The following is a 21,518-nucleotide window of genomic DNA, read 5'->3' as shown; positions in this document are numbered from 1 at the left end:
AATGTAGATCTGTACACACCCTATATAGTATTCTGTCCTGGCATTGAAGTTCCATCTGTCTGTCTGCTAGATTTGCAAGACATTTTTCCACCTTTTTTTCTCCAGTGATCATGAGGACTAGAAGCTTGGTTATTTGTTTTTCAACCTTAAAGCTGCAATTCACTTATGCTTTTGGGTCATACTCTACTCATTTGCTGTAGCTAATGAATTCTTCTCATCCTGGCACTCTGTATTCTCCCCAGCATCTTAGATTGGACAATGCAGAAGCCCCGGTTCACATTAGAGGCAGATGACAGCCTCCCAGGAGATGCACAGGCCACAGAGAAGCTGGCACCCAGAGCTGAGGAAGACCCAAGCCCAAGACCTTTGGAGACTCCATTCCAGAAGGAGAGACCACCTTCCCCAACAATTAAAGTTAACCTTAATTATCGCCCAGGACTTGTGCGGTAAGTCAAGTCAAACCATTTGTGCCAGCCCAAGATCTCCTGGCCCCTGAGTTTGTGTGCCAAATGCTGCCACAGAGGTGACCCACCTGTGAAGTAAGGTGTGTTGCATCAGCAACTGCTGCTGCCTCTTTCCAGCCTGTTGCAGATGCAAACGACATTGATCTGCTTTTCACCTGCTAAAAGTGAGCAGAGAGCAGATCACCTACCTCCTTACCTTGGTCCTCATGCGGTTTCTTGAAACACAGAAGTGTTGGGACTCCTGGCTTTATGGACAGGGACTGCATGAGCAAAGGGTCCAGAAGTTCTGCACTTCCACATATGAAGAAACTGTGTGAGGAGGAAGGGGTGTTTTGTTTTTTTTGGTAGTGCAGAGGGCAGCAACTGTGTGTGGCTGCCCCTCCCTCAAATCTGGTGGTATGCCAGATTCTGATCCTCATTCTCCCTGAGCTGGAAAAGGATGAGGGGGGCTGAGAAGAGGAGGAAGTGCAGAGGAGACTTCCCCTTCAACTCCACCCATTCTCATCTTTTCAAACCAGGAAGTGCAGGGAGGAGGAGCAGTGGGGGTGAGTGGCTGGACAGAGGAGAGCAGCCCCAGTCAATCTGATTGCATCTTGCTGACTGAGGTTGCCAAAAGGCTTCACTGCTACAACTGGACCACTATGTTAAGGGCCTGCGTGCACATGAGGCAGACCGAGACAGTTGCTCGACGCTGTAGATTAGCAGGGAATGGGGCTGCTGCCTGTCTCTCCCTCTACCACTCCTCCATCTGTGTTTACTGGATTCTAAAAAGGAAGAGGGGAGTGGAACAGGAGAGGAGTGTGGTTGAGCACCTCTCACCTTCCTTTTCAAATTTTGTGAGTATGGGAAGGGGAGCAAAATGAACTTTTTTTGTACATGATCGCATGCCATTGGGTAAGGGTGATGGCAGAGTGAGCCGCATTTGGTACCCTGCCTGAGATGCCAGAAGCTCTTGGGCAATCCCTGATTAAAGTGCCTGATTTTGCATTCCTTCCACAGCCCAAAGGACCCAAACCGTTTTGACAGAGACCGGCTTTTTGGTGCCATCACAAGGGGCAACCCAGAGGAGTTGGAAGGCTTGAGTGACTACTTGCGAAGAGTCAGCAAACATCTCACCGACACTGACTATAAAGGTAGATACACACTCTTCTCTGCTCAAAAGTGAAACGGAGTATTGGTGCAGTCTTCTCTGGGTAGCTAGCTTTCCGACTTTACAGAGACCTTCATAAGACTTCATGAGACAACCTGAGCAGAAAATGGGAGAGGCACTTTTTCAAGTGGTGCGCCTCTTATTAAGCAGGAGGAGAAAAACTGTCATTATTGACTTCAGCACAATATATTTTCTAGTGGCTGTTCCTTGGTGTTTCTTCTGCATCTTTATAGACTGTAGGTCCTTTGGGGACAGGGAGGCATTTCATTATCTGATTTTTTAGCCCAATCCTGTTCAGGTCTTATGCCGCCAAAACATTTCTTCTGATTGTATAAGGCCCTTTACTGCTGTTGCAAAATGCAACAAGCCATTTGGTGCAGCCTGGTCGCTGCGGCAAGCAGCAAGCAGTCAGGTCCACACACCAGCAGACCGGGGACGCCTGCCAACACCAGTAAGTTAGTGCAGGGAGTGCAAGGGAGGCGGGAAGGATTTGGACTGGGACTGGGGTGGGCAGAACGGGGTGGTCACAGGGTGAGGTAGAGTGTATATAAGGCTGAGAAGAAGGCAGGTTCGGCAGCGGCAGCAGCACTTGCCAAATCCCCACCTTCTTCCCAGGCTTGATCTTCCTTTATGGAAGGAGTGGACTTGGGCCAGTGGCGCCTGGCAGATTGCTATGGGCTTACACTCAGGCAAGGAAATGAATGTTCCCTTACCCTGAGAAAGCTTCTGGAGGACAAAACTCCCCACAAGATTGGTGCCACTGTATCACTGTGTGGGGAATTATAGAGGATTGTGATGTTATTGGAAAGTGATATACAGTGAACCCTCAGTATCTGTGGGGGTTCCATTCTCAAGCTGAGCCTTGTTAACACAGTTTACAGTTGTGTTTCATGCAGTTTGGAATAATAATAATAAATGTAGCTGAGAGGACTGGTCAGGTTCATTGGAGAGAGTAGTGTTCAGAGAGCATTGGAAAAACTAAATGGAACAGGACTGTATAACTTTACATGTCATTACAGTTCAATTATTAATTATAGCTTGTTTAACATTTCCGCAAACTCTTGCAACCAAATTTCAAATAGCAATCATGTGGCCTTGAACTAAGTCAGACCATCAGTCCACATTGCCCAGTCTAATTCCAGCTGCTTGCAGTTCTCCAAACAGACACATTCCCTACTTCCCAGCCGTGATAGTTCAGCTCCTTTAACTGGGGGCTGAACCTTTCTGCATGCAAAGTTTGCGCTTTACCACTGGTCTGTGGGCCACTCTCTGCCATCATGACAACGGTAAATGTGTTGTTGGGGGTGGGGGGGTACTGCATAGGTGGAAAACTGTAGTGGATACAGCAACAGGGAAGTCTGTTACCCCAAAACACAAGTGCAATGCAGAGGCAGTTATACAACTACAGTTCATTTCTTTCAGATGGAACAACAGGCAAAACCTGTCTAATGAAGGCCCTGCTGAATTTGAAAGATGGAATAAATCCCACAATCCCTCTGCTCTTGGAGATTGACAAAGAGACTGAGAACCCGACACCACTAGTTAATGAAGCTTGCAAGGATAGCTGTTATCGAGGTAAGAAATCCTGAAAACAGACTGACATCTTTCTTCTCCCCCACTTATCTAAATGTGTGGTGTCCTGAGTTGAAGAATTTTTCCTCTGATGCAGGGATCTCTAAACTTTTCAGCCGAAGGGCCGCATCAAATTTCTGGCGCTGTGTCGGGGGCTGGAAAAAAAATTAAATATAAAATTTAAATAAATACATTAGAGATCGAACTTACTGAAATGAATGAATGGACTCAAATGTCCAGGATTTCTCAAAGCACCAACACAGCCCAAGAAATAAAGCACACACACTTAAACTGGGCCAGAGGCTCTCGGGGATCAGAGGCTGGCTGCGGGCCAGATAGAGGCACTCTGTGGGCCACATCTGGCCCCCGGGCCAGGGTTTGGAGATCCCTACTCTAATGCGAGCATTGATCTTATTAAGCCTGGCCATGCTCACCTGAAAACAGATTTCAGTCATACACAAATGCGTGTCGTCATACTGCTGAAACAGATTGTGCCTGCCTCAAGCCACATCTTGCTCACCAAGCATTTGCAAACCAAATCAAGAAAAAGAGCCCAGAAAGGAAGAAAGTGCTCTTTCAAAATGAATCATTGCCTAAGCACAAAGAGCCTGAATTTCCCTTTGGCATTTCTAAGCTCTGCTCAGGCATTTCTTAGGCATTTCTTGGCCTGCTTAGTACAACTCAGTTTTAGCATGGCATGATTTGCACAGTATTTATTTATTTAGCACATTTTTATACTGCCCTTCCTCCAAGGAGCTTAGGGTGGTGTACATAGTTCCTGCCTTCCTTTTGTTCTCACAACAACCCTGTGAGGTAGGTGAGACTAAGAGACAGTGACTGGCCCAAGGTCACCCAGGAAGCTTTGTGGCTGAATGGGAATTTGAACCTGAATCTTCCAGGTTTAAGACCAGAACCACTACAACATCCTGACTATAAATTCTATTTCTATAAATTTCACTATAGGGAAGATGTGCATGCAACGTTATGTAATGTGTTTCTCATTGTTATTTTCCTAGGTCATACAGCGCTCCACATTGCCATTGAGAAGAGAAATCTAGATTTAGTCAAACTCTTGGTAGAAAATGGTGCTGATGTCCATGCTAGGGCAAATGGCAAGTTCTTCCAGCAGCAGAAGAAAAGGGTGTGCTTCTACTTTGGTATGCCAATATTATGAACTCCAGTTTCACAGAGCTTAGAGTGGTAGCTAATAGTTTTCTTTTAAGTTTGAGCTGAAAGCAACCTCTGAAGTCTGTTCTCTTTCCCAAGACCACCTTTGATCTTCCTCTGTCTCCAGGTGAACTCCCCCTCTCTTTGGCTGCTTGCACCAACCAGTTGGATGTGATCAGGTACCTCCTGGATAATCCCTACCAGAAAGCCAGGCTGACCGAACAAGATAGTTTGGGAAACACTGTCCTTCATGCATTGGTGATGGTTGCCAATGATACAGAGAAGAACACGGAGCTTGTAATTAAGATGTATGATCAGATCCTGATTGAGGGCACCAGGATTAATCCATCCTGGAGACTGGAGGAAATAGTGAACAAGCAAGGGTTAACACCTCTGAAATTGGCTGTCAAGACTGGCAAAGTAGAGGTAAGTCAACAGAGGCCCCTTCCTCTGCACTTGGCTTCCTCCTAATCAACTGCAGTGGTGTCACTAGCTGGGGCAGACTGCCTCAGGTGCCATGACCCAGGGTGTGAAGGGTACACCAGCCAGGCCCCTTGCATGAGGAGCTCCATGGCCTGCCCATGGCTCCAAGCAGCTACAAATGGTGGGCCCAGAAGCAATGCAGTGGTGGGTGCGAGGACATCATCATGTCCGTACTGGTGGGCTGCGCACCAGGTTCCAGTGGGCCTGTTGCATTGCAACACCAAGAGGGTGTGTGTTGCTGCTCTGGGGTGGAATGATCCAGCAACCCCACTGGTCAGCTGATTTTAACTGGGGTTACTTTACAGTGGAGAAAACAGTGAGCCCAAATTTGACATGTAAATTTTTGGAATGCACATTAGATCATGTCTTTTAAGACAATATTGTTAAATATTGTTGTATTCACTTCTTACATTATTTCTAAAGTCCTGTCTATTAATGCTATGACTGTATTTAGCCATTAGCTTAGACAAGCTCTGACGTCAAGTTGGAAGACAAGGCGCTGAGAGGTCCTGTTTGTCCTTTGCAGATTTTGAAACACATTCTTCATCGGGAGATCAAGGATCCCAACTTCCAGCACCTCTCACGCAAGTTCACTGAATGGACCTATGGGCCAGTTCAAATTTCTCTCTATGATCTGTCCTCCATTGATAACTATGAGGAAAATTCTGTTCTGGAAATCCTGGCCTATAACAGTGACACTCCGGTGAGCTGGGAACAGAACAACTATTCTGCTTGAAAATGGCCACCTCTGTTAGGGCAGCAATTTTCACCTTTTTTTTTTCTCATGGCACACTGACCTCTATGGTCTTCTCTATGGTCTTAGCCTCTTGTGATGTGACTTCCAGATTCCGTGAGACTCTTCTAGGTTCTACAGCTCTGTTTCTAGGGCAACTGTTTGTAGTAATACAGTTTACAACAACAATAGTCTGACCCTCTTCCTTCACCTGTGGAATAGTTGTGGTTTTTTTTTTGTGATTTTCAACCTCTGTGCTCCAAACTCAGTGGCAGTAGCAGCTGCTGAATCCTAACCTCCTTCCCAGACCTGATCCTGTGGCCATTTCACTAGCACAGATCAGAGCAGACCCCACCATGCTGCAAAGGCTTACCTCTGGGCAAGAGAACAAAGGTACAAATGTTCCTTTACCCATAGGAGACGTCTGCAAGGTAGCCATTTTGGCATTGCTGCATCAGTGGGGGGTGGGAACGACAGCACACCATAGAATTGGGCTGTTAGAGTAGGTTGCAATAGTTTTAAAACAAAAGTATAATAATTGAAAAATGGGATTAAAAATCCCAAATAAATATAAAAACTATTTTAATGTGCTAGCCTATGCTTATCTTGTCAGAGGTAAGTCATGTTATTCAGCCATATTTACTCTCGGATAAAATAGTTTACAGTTTTAGCTTTAATGTAAATGACCTATATATTGTCTCTCCCTTGGGAAAGATGATGGCCTAAGCATGAACATACGCCCCTCTGCAAATTTCTCAGTTGGCCTCCTCCTGAGCCTGATGCTTCTTCTTGATTCAATTTCTTTGAAAATGAGCTCCACTGACCCCCAGTTCCACTTAACTACACTCCTGCTCCTAAGAAAGGCTTACAGTGTGTGTGTTTTTGTTTAATCAATGTGATGTTTTCTCTCATATATACAGAATCGGTACAAAATGGTGGTTTTGGAACCTCTGAACAAGCTGCTCCAACACAAATGGGACACCTTTGCTGCCAATAGATTTTACCTCAGTTTTTTTTCCTACATGATATTCATGACTATCTTCTCACTTGTTGCTTACAACCGGCCTGAGGATGGGAAGGTAATATTAATGTTCCCTAAGGGTGATTGATGTTTTTAAAATGGGAGTTAATTGTCAGGAGATGGTATCTGGATTCAGGGAACTCTATGGAATGTTCAGAATGGGGAGGTTGCTCGTGTTTGGGGTGTATGACACATCCGACCTTCCGCTAACTGGCTGAAATAAAGTGCGTGCGTGTGTGAGAGAGGGAGAGGGAGAGGGAGAGAGACAGAGAGAACTAAAGAAGTAACTGAGGACCAAACTACGTATTATAAGAAACAAGTAATGTGACCCATTTTTCTTTTCTTTCAATAATAGCACCGGGGGAACCAAAATGGAGTGAAACTGCAACAGGGGATAGGGACCTTTAGTATTCTGCCCTGGTGTGGTTCCAGTCCTGATTATAGACCCCCTTCCCTCTATACACTATTTGAATTAGGAAAAAAAATGGCTTTCAATTAAAATTACATGCAAGCAGGTGGCAGCCATAATTGGGATCAGGACTGCAGCAAAGGCAAAATGTTAAACTCTCCCTACCCTTGCCATGATTTCTTCTCATTTCAGGTGCTATTGGGGGGGGGGGGGGAGAGAGAGAGAGAGAGAGAGAGAGAGAGAGAGAGAGAGAGAGAGAGAGGTGCACATTCTCATTTGCTGGCACAGATCCGAGTAGCCCCATAGGGGTGGCTGGCATGTAACATGGGGTAAGGGGAAAAATATCCCCTTACCCTGAGTTGCGCTCCAGCAGGCACCTACCTTGCACTGGATACAACCCAGGCCACTCAGCCTGCTAGTGCAAGTTAGGACTGAGCTGCCTGTTTATTAAAAAGGCAATAGGTATCAAATGAAAGGGGGAGCAGCAGGATGCAAAGGCAAGGAAATTCCAAAGCAAGCAAAAAAAAAGTTTAAATATTTACAAGAAATCCTTAAATATGTCTTTGAGATCAATGGTATCTCTCATATGATTCCCGCCACATTATTTTTGTGTCTTCACAGGCTCCTCTTCCATTGACGATCACTGCCACAGGTGTCTTGATGCTCACTGCCCAGCTCATTGTTGTACTGGGAGGCATTTATCTTTTCATTGCTCAGGTATGACATAATGCCTTGCATTCCTGCTGTTACATTTTCACACTTATTTGGTACCCAGCACTGCCATAGGCTGGAGCTAGACGGTGTGGGTCAATGGTGTAGCTAGAGGCAGCTGGACAGGGACATCACAATGTCATTTGACGCTGATGTCACTTTTGAGTTCACCCCTCCGGAGAACTTCACTTTTAGGCAGTGGTGTGTCATGGATATGTACAGTTCAGGCCTAGTAGCATTGCAAGGCCTGAACCAAGCTAAAACAGTAACACAGAAGTGGCTTGCATTTCCTAGCTGCTAGGATTTACAAATCAATGGAAGGTGATTATGTAGCACTTAGGCAGCCAGAAAGACCCATCAAGGATGGAATGCAGCTGCAGATCTCCAGGGGGAGGGAAGAGGAGAGGTTGAGCTTCCAGCCCCACATCCGGAGGAAAGGGTCTTTGTTCCTTGTCTCTGAGTGAGAGAGGTGTTGGGTGCACATCCTGCCCCACCAGGACCATGTGGCCATAGGTAACTGGCCTGAGGATCTACAAAAGAAGCTGACCCAGGTGAGGGTTAGGAAATAATAGAGTTAGCCAGTTAGCTTTGTTGTTTTATGCTGATATGTTTCCTAGAAGTTTTTTATGCCTCTAACATTTGCTGCCTTTTTGTAACTTTTGTAGCCTTATGTATTTAATAAAGTAGAAAATCTTTTACCATGTTGGTTCATTGTCTGTTGGGGACAAAGATTCAGAATTCTGCCTAGCCGTTCAGCAAGCTACCAAAAATCCTCATTGTGGACTAGAAACTTGAGGACTGAGACTTTAAGTAAAGAAAGTGCTCAGTGCCTACAAGGGATATAGTTAAGCCTAGAGGGTCTCGGTTCCCTGGACAGAGGCACTGGCTCTTACAGGGTGGTGGCAGTACTACCGAACAGGGATCTTTGAGGGCTCTAGTGTTCAGAACCAACAACTCTGAGCACCCAAAACCCTGGGAGTAAGACACAAGTATACGACATGGTGTCACTAGGGTTTGCGTCACCCGGTGCGGGATGCCAGCGCGTCACCCCCCATGCAGTGGGCGGGGCAATACCCCAGGTGGTGGGCGTGGTGATGTACCATCACTCCGCCCCCACTGGTTTTTTGGCTGTAACTTTTGACAGAACAAAAGTAGAACACATTCTGCATAAAATTACGCATTGATTGATATATAACATGATGGTATTATTCTTCCAAATTATTATTTTAGTGATTTTGGTCACTAGTGGTGTGACCAAAATTACCCCCTCCCCGGGTGTCAACATACTAACACCTTATTACAGCAGTTCTCAAACTTTTAGCACTGGGAGCCACTTTTTAGAATGACAATATGTCCAAGACCCACCAGAAGTGATGTCATGGTGGAAGTGACATAATCAGGCAAATTAAAATAAATTATAAATAATTAAAGTAAGACAAATAACAGAAGCCAGCCCTGTTCCACCAAGTGAATTTCCTCTGTAGCCTGCCAGCAATAACACCCCCCCTCCAAAACCAGTAAGGTTTTCAGCTCTGCCCAGTACCCAGTTCAATTTAAGAACTGTTTAAATCAGATCACTTTCAGGATCCACCTGGCTTTGCAAGTCTCAAAAAGTTCACCTTATCAGCTGAACCCTCTGTTTTGATCCTTTTTAGTGTGGGGGGGGGGCTGCCTTCTGAAGCACTTGTTTAGCTCCAGGTGCATAGGATCAGGACTGTTCTGGTAGCCTTACACTCTCCTTCACCTGATCTTCCACACCAGCCAAGGCACGTTTACTTACTCGCAAGTAAACGTGACCGTGAGGCTTAGTTTCGCTTTTCATAGGGCTCAATAATTCATCTGCTTGGAGGGAGGGACTCAGGTTGTTTTTGGGGGCTGCATTCATTGGATCAGGACCATTCTGGTGTTGTTGGATTCCTCTCAGCTTGCCCTTTCCGATGGACTAAGGCAAGTTCGCCTACTCATGGGTAAACACGATACGGCTCACTTTCATTTTCCATAGGGATCCATGCATTTTTTGTTCTCCAGCTTTTTGGCCATACCTTTTGATAGAAAGGAAACATTTCACTCCGGTTTTTTGCATTGCATTCTGCTCGACATTTCACATCCAACACTATATAACATGATGGGGTTACTCCTAACCACTGCGATTTTAGCGTGTCACCCCCAGTACGCATCACCCCCCTCTGCACATCACCCGGTGCGGCCTGCACCCCCTGCACCCTCGTAGTGATGCCACTGCTTTCAGATTCTCCTCTCCCAAGGAGGGGCTGACAGCGATGGCCTTGCAATTTGGCCTTTCAATCTGACTGCTCTTTATATAGCATTCTCATGTTTTGGCAGCCTCACAGTCTGTTTGTTGCCCCCCTTCCCCTCCTTTTGAGGTTCAGAGAGTCTCCACTTGTTTGACTTTAATAGAAACTGTTGTGTGGCATCCCACTTCAAGTGTCACCCAGGGCATGTGCCCTACCTGCCATAGCTTAGATACACCATTAGTGTGGATGTCTCATAAGCACTGTGAACTAGCAGTGTGGAGTGGTTGCAGAATTCAACTTATCTTTTTTTTTCAATTGTAAGTTTCTTGTCCTCATGGCTGCACATACTTTGTGGGCAATGCCTGCTAAGATTGTGGAAATGGCTGAACAAGACTCCCAATGGCCTGCATGGATACATTTATAACTTATCTCCCACTGTTGCCTCTGGTCAAATACGTTTTATAGGGTATGGGAAAAATATAAACCAGGGATGTCAAGCTTGTTTCATACAGAGCGTTGAAGTTAGCATTTATGGTGCCTGCTGAGGGCCGAAAGTGACATCATTAAGCAGAAAATGACGTCATTAAGCAGATGATGGCCAGAAATAAGCACTTTGCTTTCATATAAAAAACTCATTAGCTGCAAATGACAGAAGAGAAAATGTGCAAATCTTTTTCATATTTTCAAGATATAAGAGCGCTCAGTTATCATGCTGGGAGAACCCAATTATAACGGGGGGGAGATAAATTGCTTCTGGGCACTATATTTGGCCCGTGGGCCTTATGTTTGACACCCCTGATATAAACACCTGCAAAACCTTTTTAGCGTGGTCAACAGTGGAATAACTGTACACACCCCCAGGAGGACCTATCCTGCTTTCAAATTGCATTTAACTCTGAAAAAGTGGATTGTTTGTCTCCAACCCAAGGGGGTGGCAAAATGTGCTTCTGAATGGCTGCTTTCCGGCTGCACTGTCTCCTGCTCAACTGTTTCTTTTTGTTTCACTGCCACAGTAAGTTCCCCTTGCTGTTCTAACAGTGTGTCTCTCTTCCTTTGCTTAGAGTGTTTATCTGTGGAGGAGACGCTTGTCCTTGAAAAGCTTACTTGTGGATAGCTGCATTGAGATATTTCTGTAAGTGTGCGTGTGGGGGGGGGAGGGAAACAAGAACAGCCACTTAAAAATCTGAAAGTTCTCTTTTCTAGGTCAAGTGAGGCACCCTCTGCGGCTGAGGAAGAATTATATGAAGCGGAGGTTTGGGGGCAATCATACAAACATAAGAAGAGCTCTCTTTGATCAGCCCAAGGTGGCCCATCTAGCCCAGGTTCCTGTTGCCAACAGTGACCAACTGGGTGCCTCTGGGGAGCCCACAAGCAAGACACAAAGGCAATTCCCCCCCCCCCCAATCTCCAGCAACCAGAATTCAAAGGCATACTGCCTCTGAATCTGGAGGTTCTCCTCACTCCCTTTCTCTCCTTGGATTTGCACTAGCTAAAGAGCTGGCACAGGTCCAAGGAAACCCATTAACACGTGTGAAGCCTCCCAGTCTGCCCCACCACTGGATACAGTGCTCATCTTTTCAGTGTGGCTGCACCAGCGGAAGGGGAGAGAGGATAGGATTGGGCCCTAAGTATGGTCACTATATTGTTTTTTATTGAGTACAGGCATCTCCTGGTATCCGCGGATCTGGTATCCATGGATCCAGTTATCTGTGGTTCCCTGGACCCCCTCTGTGGCTGCCCCTCACATGCCATTACCTTGTTTAGGTAGATTACATTTGTGCAAAGTAACACAGTGTCTTGCTTGTACAATTACTATAAGTAAAAAGCTTATAGCCAAATGAGCAGGCAAGTAGCCTGCAGCCTAGGAGGGAGACTAAGAGCAACAAGAAGCAGGAAACAGGAATGAACATTTGCTCTTAGTCTCCCTTCTAGGCTGCATACTGCTTGCCTGGCAGACTAGCTATAAGTTTATAGTGTTTGCACAAGCAAGACACCTTATCACTTTGCACAAATATTATCCACCTAAACAAAGGTAATGGGGTGTGAGAGGGTGTGTGTGTGTGGGGGGGGGGCCTTTGGAGATAGAGTTCTCCCTTATCTGGTATTTGGGGGGGGGCAGAAACATATCCCCTACAGATACCAGGGGACATCTGTATTATTATTTTAGTCTTGGGTGGGATGGAACCAAATGATGTATCATGGACTGGAGTCCTCCATCACAAGGCATACTTTCTGTAGAACTGTAGAAAAGTACCTCTCTGGTTCCATGTGGAACCCTTATGATACAGCAGTTTCTTGTATAGTCTATATCATTATCTCCACTTTCTTTCTCCTGTTTTTACAGGTGGATACAGTCATTTGTAGTGCTACTTGCAGTGCCAATGTACCTAGTAGGACAGGAAGAATATGTGCCTTTAATGGTTTTCTCCCTGCTGCTGGGCTGGGTGAACATGCTGTATTACACCCGAGGCTTCCAGCACACCGGCATCTATAGTGTCTTGATACAGAAGGTTGGTACAAAGGACCAATCTAATATGTCACGTCCAGTTGGGAAAAAAGATTGCGCTTGCCTGGAACTTGCACCTCTGATCTGATTCCCTTGTCCATGAATCTCAGTTATTTGGCAAATAGGTTTAGCTATGATTATTTTCCCACCTGTGGTGAGTTTATTCAATGATGATTTACAGGGAAATGTCACCAAGAGGTGACTGTGATGTCTCCTGCATATAAATGTGTCTCCAATTTGAGACCCAACTACTGAAGAATTTGAGTGGCACATGGTTGGATTAACACACCACAAGAGGGTGTATTTACAAGAGTGAGTCAGTCCAAGGCAGTGTCACCTTGTGAAGATGTCTCCCTGTAAAAACCGATTGTGTCACCTCATCCCTGTTGGAGAGAGTTCCTCTTCAAAGCTTAAGCTGAGCAAGCTCAACTTCCAGACAGAGTTGCCATTTCACTGTGACATGTGGTGAGGTCTATGGCTGCAGGGGCACTGGCTGTGGTGCCACAAGGCATTCTGGGACGCTACCTGGCCGGAATAAGAGGGGAGGTTGAGCTAATTGCTGCTGCACCTCTCCCTGTATTTGCAATTTTTACTATCAAAATGATTGGAATCATACAGAAGTCATATTTATAGCATAGATCAGTGGAAAATTCTTAATATTTTTTTAACTTTTTGTAACAGTTTCATTGGAGTATGTCAGGTGAAGCTCTGCCTCCCTTGACCTCACATCCCTGCCATCTTATTTCCCCGATTGAGGGTTTCTTTTTTTTTATTTGTTTGTTTTATAGTAGTTATTTGCCACCGTTCTACCCCATTAAAATGTCAACAAGATGACCTATACAGGCAATAAAAACATAGTTTAGAACAACCAGATACAAAAATGAGAACTAGTAGAAAGCAGAGCAGGAATGTCTTCTCAGCCTGCTAAAAAACCAGAAATGACTCGGCCAGCCAAGCCTCATGGGAGAGGGTGTTTCACAGCCCGAAAGCCCCTACTGTGAAGGCCCTGTCTTGTGTCTCAACCAACGGCATTTCAGTAGGTGTGGGATGCAGAACACACCCTCAGATGATGAATGTAGTGTGTGAGCAGGTTCATGTAGGAACTTTTTAACTGCTCTGCATCTAGCAAGAATTCAGCAAGTGCAGCTATCTCCCCCCCCCCACATCACTGTATTTCTTACTTAAGCATCACCTATAGAATTTCTCTGATCCCAAACCTGATCCCAAACCTCCACTGCCTTGTGGCAACATCCAGTTATGGAAAAGGCTTCAGGAGTCAACCTCGAGGCAAAATCCAGAGCCAGAGTCCCTGAGGCAGTTCGTGGCTGAACACAGTCATGTTCTAGCAACTCCTGGAACCAACCATATTGGCTTCTGCCTTTCCATTGGACCATTTCAACGACGTGGAGAGGGGGAATTTGCTGCATGGGTAACAGTCTATCCTCCATATCTACTTTACCCAGGCTTTGTGCACTGGAGAGGACACTGTTCCAGAACCACTATTCAGAGTGCGATACCATAGTCTTCCGAGACTGAAGGATGCCAACATAATAATAGAATTTCTACCTCTGGTGCAAACTCTTTAAGGACAAGAACTGCTGCCATGCAAAAAAAGCTGATGACTCTACGTGCACCACTTCCAAAATGTCCCTGGTACAGGCAGCGTAAGGCAGGTACTAGATAAGCTCCCTCAACTCAGCAGTGATCCACAGTAACTTTGTCATGACTGTTTTGGTGTGTGAATCATTTGGGCCCTGCTCTTCATTCCAGGCTATTCTGAGGGATCTGCTGCGTTTCCTCTTGGTCTATGTGATCTTCCTCTTGGGCTTTTCAACAGGTGTGCTTCTATCCATCCTGGGAGGGAAGGGTGGCAGGACTTGATGGCAGGTGATTTATGAGGTCTGAATTGCACCATCTATGCTCATGGTGGACCATGTCATGGACCAGGGCAAATCTTGGGAAAAGCAGCTGGTGGGAACAAAATAAGATTTAAACAAAGATTCTTTGAGGGGGCTTCTTTAATTCTCAATTTCTTATTTTAGCTCTCTACACGCTGGCTGGAAAGGCTCTCCACGACAGCTCTGTCCCCCCTGCAGATGATAAGAAAGACCAAGATGTGTACACAGGGCTGCTTAGGACTTCTCTGGAGCTTTTCAAATTCACCATTGGCATGGGGGATCTGGAGTTTCACGAGCATGTGAAGTTCAAGTACTTTGTCATGTTTCTCCTCCTCCTCTTTGTAATCTTGACCTACATCCTCCTGCTGAACATGCTGATTGCCCTGATGAATGAGACAGTCACCAATGTCTCTGGAGACAGCGAAAGCGTCTGGAAGCTCCAGGCAAGGCCATATGGGGATGGGGATGTAGCTGAAGGTGCTAGGTGGCAGCCCATCATCTCCAGGTAGGGCTAGAAAAGTCCCTTTCTATCTGCAACCTTGGAGAGTTGCCGCCAGTCAGTGTAGGCAGTGGCTAGATGGGCCAATGGTCTTATTCAGAATAAGGCACCTTTATGTGTTCCTCAGCTTTACTGCTAGGCAGGGCTGACTAATTGATATGCTAAGGCCTATGTACACTTAACTAGGAGTAGGCCCCACTGAACACAGTGGGACTGACTTCTGAGTAGATACGTGTAGGATTGTATTCTTAGTGCTCTAGATAAGCACTATCAAGATGAGACCAGTCCACATCATTGGCTGCCAGTCCACACCATGTCCGCTGGCACTTCCTTCCTCTAGCATCTCAGGGCCTTGCTGCTGAACTTGAACATGTGCCAAGCCTTGTGAGAGGCTCTGAGAAGTCAAAGAAGGAAGCATGAAAAACCAAGTAAGCCTATGTGATTTTTACTGCACAATACTGGCCATTTTGGGAAACAGAATGGACTTGGTTGACTTGGCAGTTGGACTTGATGAACCCACTTTGATCAAATAAGAACCATGCTGGATGTTCTTATAAAGGATTAAATCTAGCTATGGCTCTTAACTACAGTAGATAAACTTGAACCTCCATGATCAGAGACTTTTGAATACATTGATGGTAGCAGCAGCAGGGGATACCTATGTATCACTCATGGGCCTCATGGAAGCCTCTGTGGAAAACAGCCTTTGGGACAATCAAATAAGAACCTTATTTGATAGTCCCAAAGGTTCTTCTAGTATTCTTAAGAAAGAGAGAGACCTGTGGCAATTTAGTGGACAGACAAATAACACTGGGCAATGCATAATTTGCCTCTGAAGTAAAAACAGCTAATCTTTACTAATTTTGATGTGCTGAACACCAAAATGACAAGAAATCTGTTGATTGGCTCTTGTTTAGCAGAAACTAAATGCATTGCATACATAGGTGATGGGAAAGAAATGGTCATTTATCAGTACATGTATATGGAACTGTCTATTGCAGATCCCTCACACACCATAGCCGTTTTTGCATTTTCATTGTCATAGTCATGATCAGCAACTTAAAATCTATAAGAAATTACTAATTTAATCTTAAGGGCATGGCCTTTGTAAAAATGTGTTGTCCAGTCTAAACAAGCAGCTCAGCCTGACAGTAGTTTCATGATTATGGTACTTGAATTGCTATAGAGCCAAGTAAGAGTCTGAAACCACACTGGCCCCTTGTGTTACCTGGCTGCCAAGTCAGCAAGGTGTAATATCTTCTTCCAACCAGCTGTACTGGTGGTGCTCAAGAGCAGCAGGTGGTGGATCAATGGCTCCCTCTTCTGGCCAATGGTCACAGTGGAGGAACATAGAACAAGGCCTTCCCTATAGATTTAAGGTGGTGGGAAGGAAATTGTGTCAACATACTACTGTTTTCATCTATTGCTTTCAATATATCTTCATATATTATCAGAGAGCTATTGCTATTCTGGAGATAGAGAAAAACTGGCTTTGGTGTGGGAGGAAGACACAAAGAACTGGCTCCCTCTTGTCTGTCAGCTTGGAGGAAAAGAAAGATGAGAGATGGTGTTTCCGGTAAGTTAAGCTATGCCCTGTACTGGCACAGATGCACTCTACAGCTTAGTGTTAGCTGTGCACCAGTCTAGTCAGCAGGCAGTCTATGCAATATTGCACAGTGATTGTAGCTGGTCATATACTGGGTGTACATCAGCATGCAATTCAGTGGTGGTTCCAGAAAATGAATTTTAACAAGCGCTCTCTCTCTCTGTGTGTATGTGTGTTCTAGAGTGGAAGACGTAGATTGGGACAACTGGAATAAAGAGTTGGGAGTCCTCAAGGAGGATCCTGCGGACTCAGGCATCTCTGAGATGGAGCCACAAGGTAAAAATTTCACCAGACACTCCAATGGGGCTACTCAGATCTGTGCCAGTGAAATTGCTGGCACAGATCCAAGCAGCTTGGAGTAATCTCCGGCTGCTCGGGAGGGGGGTTAGGACCCAGCCTAAGTGCCGATCCTGCACCCCTCCCAGTCCGGTGCACCCACTGCCAAAATAAGTTCTATTTTAATGCTTTTTATTCAGATGTTTTATTTTCTGTTTTATTTCTGTGTTGTACACTGCACTGAGTACCAGAAAAACAGTATACAGCTTAATTCACCGAATCTGTGGATCCAGTATCTGTAGTTTCACTTATCTGAGGATCGGGGGGGGTGCACCCCTCCCCACAGCTATTAACATTGTTAATTTGCTTATGAGGGCAAAAATGTTTGCAGGCAGGCTGAATGTTTGAAATGATTATTGAACGCTAATAGGAAAGAGGAAGTTAACTGCTTCCTGTTAGTGTTTGATTCTCTTTTCAAGCATTCAGGCTGCCTGCAGCCTGCCTGTGTGTTGCCATAAGCTTGCATGCTTATAGTGACCTGTAAAAGAAAGCAAAGCATTTTCGCCCCAGTAAGCAAAGAAACAATGTTAATGGAGGCGCAGAGGGTGCAGGAGGGCATGGAGATAGGGTTCCCTTGAATCAGCAGTTTCCGTTTCCATGGAGGGGGCCCTGGAATGATCCCCCATGGATATCGGGGGAATGCCTATATAAGTCTTTTAAATAAATAATTTTTGCTAGATAATCTGTATCACTGTTGTAGTGTTAAGCCAGTGGTTCCCAAACTTTTTCAACTAGTGGCTCTCTTGGCTATTGGGCTGTTAGCCACAGCTCCCTATTAGGGCTATGATCCTAAACTTTGCATAATGCAGCATTTTTTAAAGAGAATTCCCTGACTCCTCGGCTGGTTTCTGCAGCTCCCCAGGGAGCCACGGCTTCCAGTTTGGGAACCATTTGTGTTAGGCTGAAGAGACTTATTCTGCATCACTAAAATTGAGCAGTAAAGATCCAGTTTGGGGGAGAAGAGAGATAATTTGTGATGCAATTCATCTCTGGTCTGAAGGGAATGCTATGCAGCACAAACCTAGCTGCTTATGGATTGCCCAGCTGTACTTGCCTTCAAGCTGCTATATGCAACCTCTCCATTCTGTTTTCCTTTTCCAGAAAGGAGTGTGTGGAACTGGTTATCGCAGGTGAGAGCACGTGCAGCCACACCAGGGGAAGAGGAGGAGCGGCTATCATTGCACCGCCTCAGCCAATGAGCAAGGTGGAACAACGAGGAGGAAATGAACCCTCCAGGTCAACATGACTTCTCTGCATAGCCAAAATCCTTCTGCTATACAGTTCAAAATCACTTGGAACAATCCGACAGAAAATTACTATTAAGATGGTCACCAAGATGATGACTCAGGATCTATGCCTTTGATGGACTGCATATCACAGGACAGCTAGATGAGACTGGGCTTTGCTTAGAGAAAAGACTGAGGCCCAAGCAGACAAGCCCACTCCATACGTAATAGGAAATCATGGTTTCCTATTCTGTGAAAGATCCTCTGCAAGCCACAGCCTTGCACTCCCTCCCCTTCTGTCTTCCTTTGTGCGTGAGAGGAGACAAGGGAAAGGTTTCACTTCCACTTTGAAGTAAGCCGCAGCTCCTTGTTACATCCAAACTTGAGAACTATAAACCACACTGCAGGAACAAGCTGGGAATTAAAACCAATGCTTGATCCTGCTTTGTTTTTAATTAACTGTGGTTTGAAGTCAGCCACAGTTACTGAGCTCAGACACCGTACTCAACTGTAGTTTACTTCAAAGCAGAAGTAAAAATTTATCATCTCCTCCTCTCAGTCACAAAAGAAAAGGGGAGGGGAGTATAGGGAGTATATAAGCCTGCAGATTTACCTTATAGTTTGCTTGTTTGCCTGATACCTATACATGAAATTTAAGTTTCCTCTAATATGCACGATGACTCTTTGGTTCCCTGCCCCATGATTCTTCAACTTCAGCTGCCTTGTCATGTCCATTTAAAAAACTCTTGATGGGTTTAACTGTGGTACTCTTCTCTTTGAGGTTCTGTTTTTACACATGTATGTGCATCACTTATTGTCTTGTGTGTACGCGCGAAAATGCTATTGGTAATTAAACACCACAGGCAGGGCCAGAGTATATGTTATAAAGGGGCCCTAAATTTTAAAAAATACACATAAATAATAAAATATAAATTATTTACTTGCATAATAAACTAAAGGCGCAATCTTAACCCCTTATGTCAGTGCTTTCCAGCACTGACATAAGGGCAATGCAGCTCTGAGGTAAGAGAACAAACATTCCCTTACTCTGAAGAGGCCTCCGTGAGTGACACCCAACTGCAGGATGCAGCACATGTCCCATTGGCACCACTATGCCAGTGTTGGAAAGCACTGACATAAGGGTTTAGGATTGTGCCCTAAGAGTTCAATCTAAACTGTGCGCTTGGCCAGCACAGGTCCCTTGTGCCAGCCCAGGAGTGTTGCAACCATGCTGTAAGGCAAATCTGCAATGACTCCAAAGTAAGAGAGGCTGGTGTGAGGACATGCACTAGCTTCCCCCTGCCAGATCCAGACCAGTGAACTGTCAGTTCGGCATGGTGAGTGGACAGGTGGTTGGACTGGGCCTTGGAGGGGAGTGCGACTGGCCTAGAAGACCCAGGCCGAATCCTAACCTCCCTCCTGAGCCACCTGGCATTACATTGGGCTGCTCGGATCGCTGGTGCAGATCCAAGTAGCCCCATTAGGGTGGCTGCCGCATGACACAGGGTAAGGGGAAATAAATCTCCTTACTATGAGTTGCCACCTCCTACACTGCTCTGGATACAGTGCAGGCCAGTTGGCTTGCCTATTCCGGCGCACGATAGGATTGGGCTGTAATTCAACTTTTCATTTGCTGTACAGCCTTCCTGCTTGCACCTCAAACTCTTCCACTGTCATAACATGCTTTCCAGAGTGCTGAGGCACAATCGTGCCCTGTAAAGTTAAATTTGAGCAAAATTATTTATTTGTATCATGTTATTAATGATGTCCATAATGATTACATATCATGCAGCCTGCAGCTCCCCTAACATGTAAATAACAGGGTTGCTAGATTATGAGATGCCAATTTCGCCACAGACAGCTTGCAAGCATTAGTCAGAGTGCAAGGCCCTCAAAAATGCAAGGCCCATAGCATATGCTACTTTTGCTATGAAGGCTGAAATCCTATACACTTTTTCCTGGGAGTAAGTTCCACTGAAAATAATGAGACTTACTTCTGAGTAGACATTCCTAGGATTGTGCCCTAAGTTTATCTGGCACTGACCACAGGAAAACATTTCACACTGCCTCAAACACAGCACACTTCAGTCGCAATAGTTCATTTGTTCAGAAACCAGGAATGAAGTTGTGTCCTTCTAGGGTTATCTGTCATCAGGGATCTGTTCACCTGCCTATTTGGTATTTTTGCTTCAGGTTCAGTTCAGTGTTGAGTATTTTGTTGACTGGATCATCTCTTTTGAGACAGGGGCTGGAAACTGATTGTTCTAATTGTAGCTGAGGCTGGGCTACTGCTTTTGCTGCAAGGCCTGATCCTCTGGACCCACTGAAGTTTGCCTGGCTGGGGTTGCTGTCTCATGGGGCAGAGCCTAGGAACTTAGGGGGCTGGGGCCCAGTGGGATGGGGGCACAGCCTAGTAGCATATGGCAGGGGACCTCAGCTGGTGGCTCAGGAGCTCAGTCAGATGGGGATGGGGTGGAGCTAAAAGCAAGAGCACTCGAGTCAGGCTCAAGAGCAGGCAAACACTCAAGTCAGGTAGAAGACAGCCTGGAATGTATCCAGGGTTCCATTTGTGGGAGGAATTTCTCCCTACATTCAGTATTTGTCTCTTTAGTTTAGACCAGGGGTCTCCAAACGCCGGCCTGGGGGCCAGATGCGGCCCGCAGTGAGCCTTTATCCGTTCCGCGGCCAGCCTCTTGTTCCCTGAAAGCCCCTGGCCCACTTTGCCAAACATGACTGGAACTATGCTATGGTTGCATCTGGAGGGTATTCTAAGGGCCGGAGAGGTTGAATGAATGAGCCCATTCATTCATTTATTCACACAACTAAGTTCCATCTCTAATTTATTTATATAAATTTTATATTTAAATTTTTTTTTGGCCCTCAAAACCGTGCCAGACATTTGATGCGGCCCTCTGGCCACAAAGTTTGGAGACCCCTGGTTTAGACAAAGGATTGAACTCAGCTCAGGGAGTGTAGACAGCAGGCTGTTGCACACATCACTGGAGATGTGGGGCTGCTGCATTCATCCTTGGGAAGCCTCTTCCACATGACCACTCCACAAGAGAAAAAATTTCTCAAGAAGACTATTGTTTCCTTTTGTTCATATGAATGCAGAATTTGCAATAAATAGAATATTGGAATTCAGCTCTTGAATCCCATTGCCTGTTTTTCATGAGGAAAGACAACTCACAGACCAAACTTCACATTAAATCCTGCCATTAGCCTCATAGCAAAGCACTTTTCTTTCCAAAATAGCATGTGTGTGTGTGTGTGTGTGTGTGTGTGCAGTGTGTGTGTGCACTAGGGTTTGCATCACCCAGTGCGGGAGGCCAGCGCACTGGGCCATTATAGTCAATGGGGCTTACTCCCAGGAAGGTATGGATAGGATTGCAACCTAAAACAGAGGTTACCTTACCCAGTCTCCTTACCCTGTCAAGCCTGTCTCATTTTTTTATGGGGGGGGGGCTACCTTCTGGAGCATG

The 21,518-nt window shown here is 45.5% G+C and overlaps 2 protein-coding genes across 4 annotated transcripts in view; one reads left to right on the top strand and one right to left on the bottom strand.

Moving 5' to 3' along the window:
* The window catches only part of LOC136658402 (transient receptor potential cation channel subfamily V member 2-like), a 28,256-nt gene extending 7,136 nt beyond the window's left edge, over window positions 1-21,120 (top strand). Inside the window, exons 2-16 of the mRNA XM_066634961.1 lie at window positions 243-446; window positions 1,464-1,597; window positions 3,037-3,189; window positions 4,203-4,343; window positions 4,481-4,779; window positions 5,363-5,539; window positions 6,490-6,648; window positions 7,621-7,716; window positions 11,027-11,097; window positions 12,310-12,475; window positions 14,242-14,308; window positions 14,514-14,812; window positions 16,323-16,444; window positions 16,656-16,750; window positions 17,912-21,120. Coding sequence (XP_066491058.1) covers window positions 259-446; window positions 1,464-1,597; window positions 3,037-3,189; window positions 4,203-4,343; window positions 4,481-4,779; window positions 5,363-5,539; window positions 6,490-6,648; window positions 7,621-7,716; window positions 11,027-11,097; window positions 12,310-12,475; window positions 14,242-14,308; window positions 14,514-14,812; window positions 16,323-16,444; window positions 16,656-16,750; window positions 17,912-18,009 — 2,265 coding nt within the window. The 5' untranslated portion in view covers window positions 243-258 and the 3' untranslated portion in view covers window positions 18,010-21,120. The remainder of the gene's footprint in view (window positions 1-242; window positions 447-1,463; window positions 1,598-3,036; window positions 3,190-4,202; window positions 4,344-4,480; window positions 4,780-5,362; window positions 5,540-6,489; window positions 6,649-7,620; window positions 7,717-11,026; window positions 11,098-12,309; window positions 12,476-14,241; window positions 14,309-14,513; window positions 14,813-16,322; window positions 16,445-16,655; window positions 16,751-17,911) is intronic.
* LOC136658403 (uncharacterized) overlaps window positions 1-21,518 on the bottom strand; it is a 125,692-nt gene that overhangs the window by 35,272 nt on the left and 68,902 nt on the right. The gene's annotated exons all lie outside the window — the stretch shown is intronic.

This window comes from Tiliqua scincoides, chromosome 8 (assembly GCF_035046505.1).
Source record: "Tiliqua scincoides isolate rTilSci1 chromosome 8, rTilSci1.hap2, whole genome shotgun sequence".
NCBI classification, from domain to species: Eukaryota; Metazoa; Chordata; class Lepidosauria; order Squamata; family Scincidae; genus Tiliqua; species Tiliqua scincoides.
The sequence above is the reverse complement of the archived record's forward strand: the minus strand, read 5'-3'. Positions and strand labels throughout refer to the sequence as shown.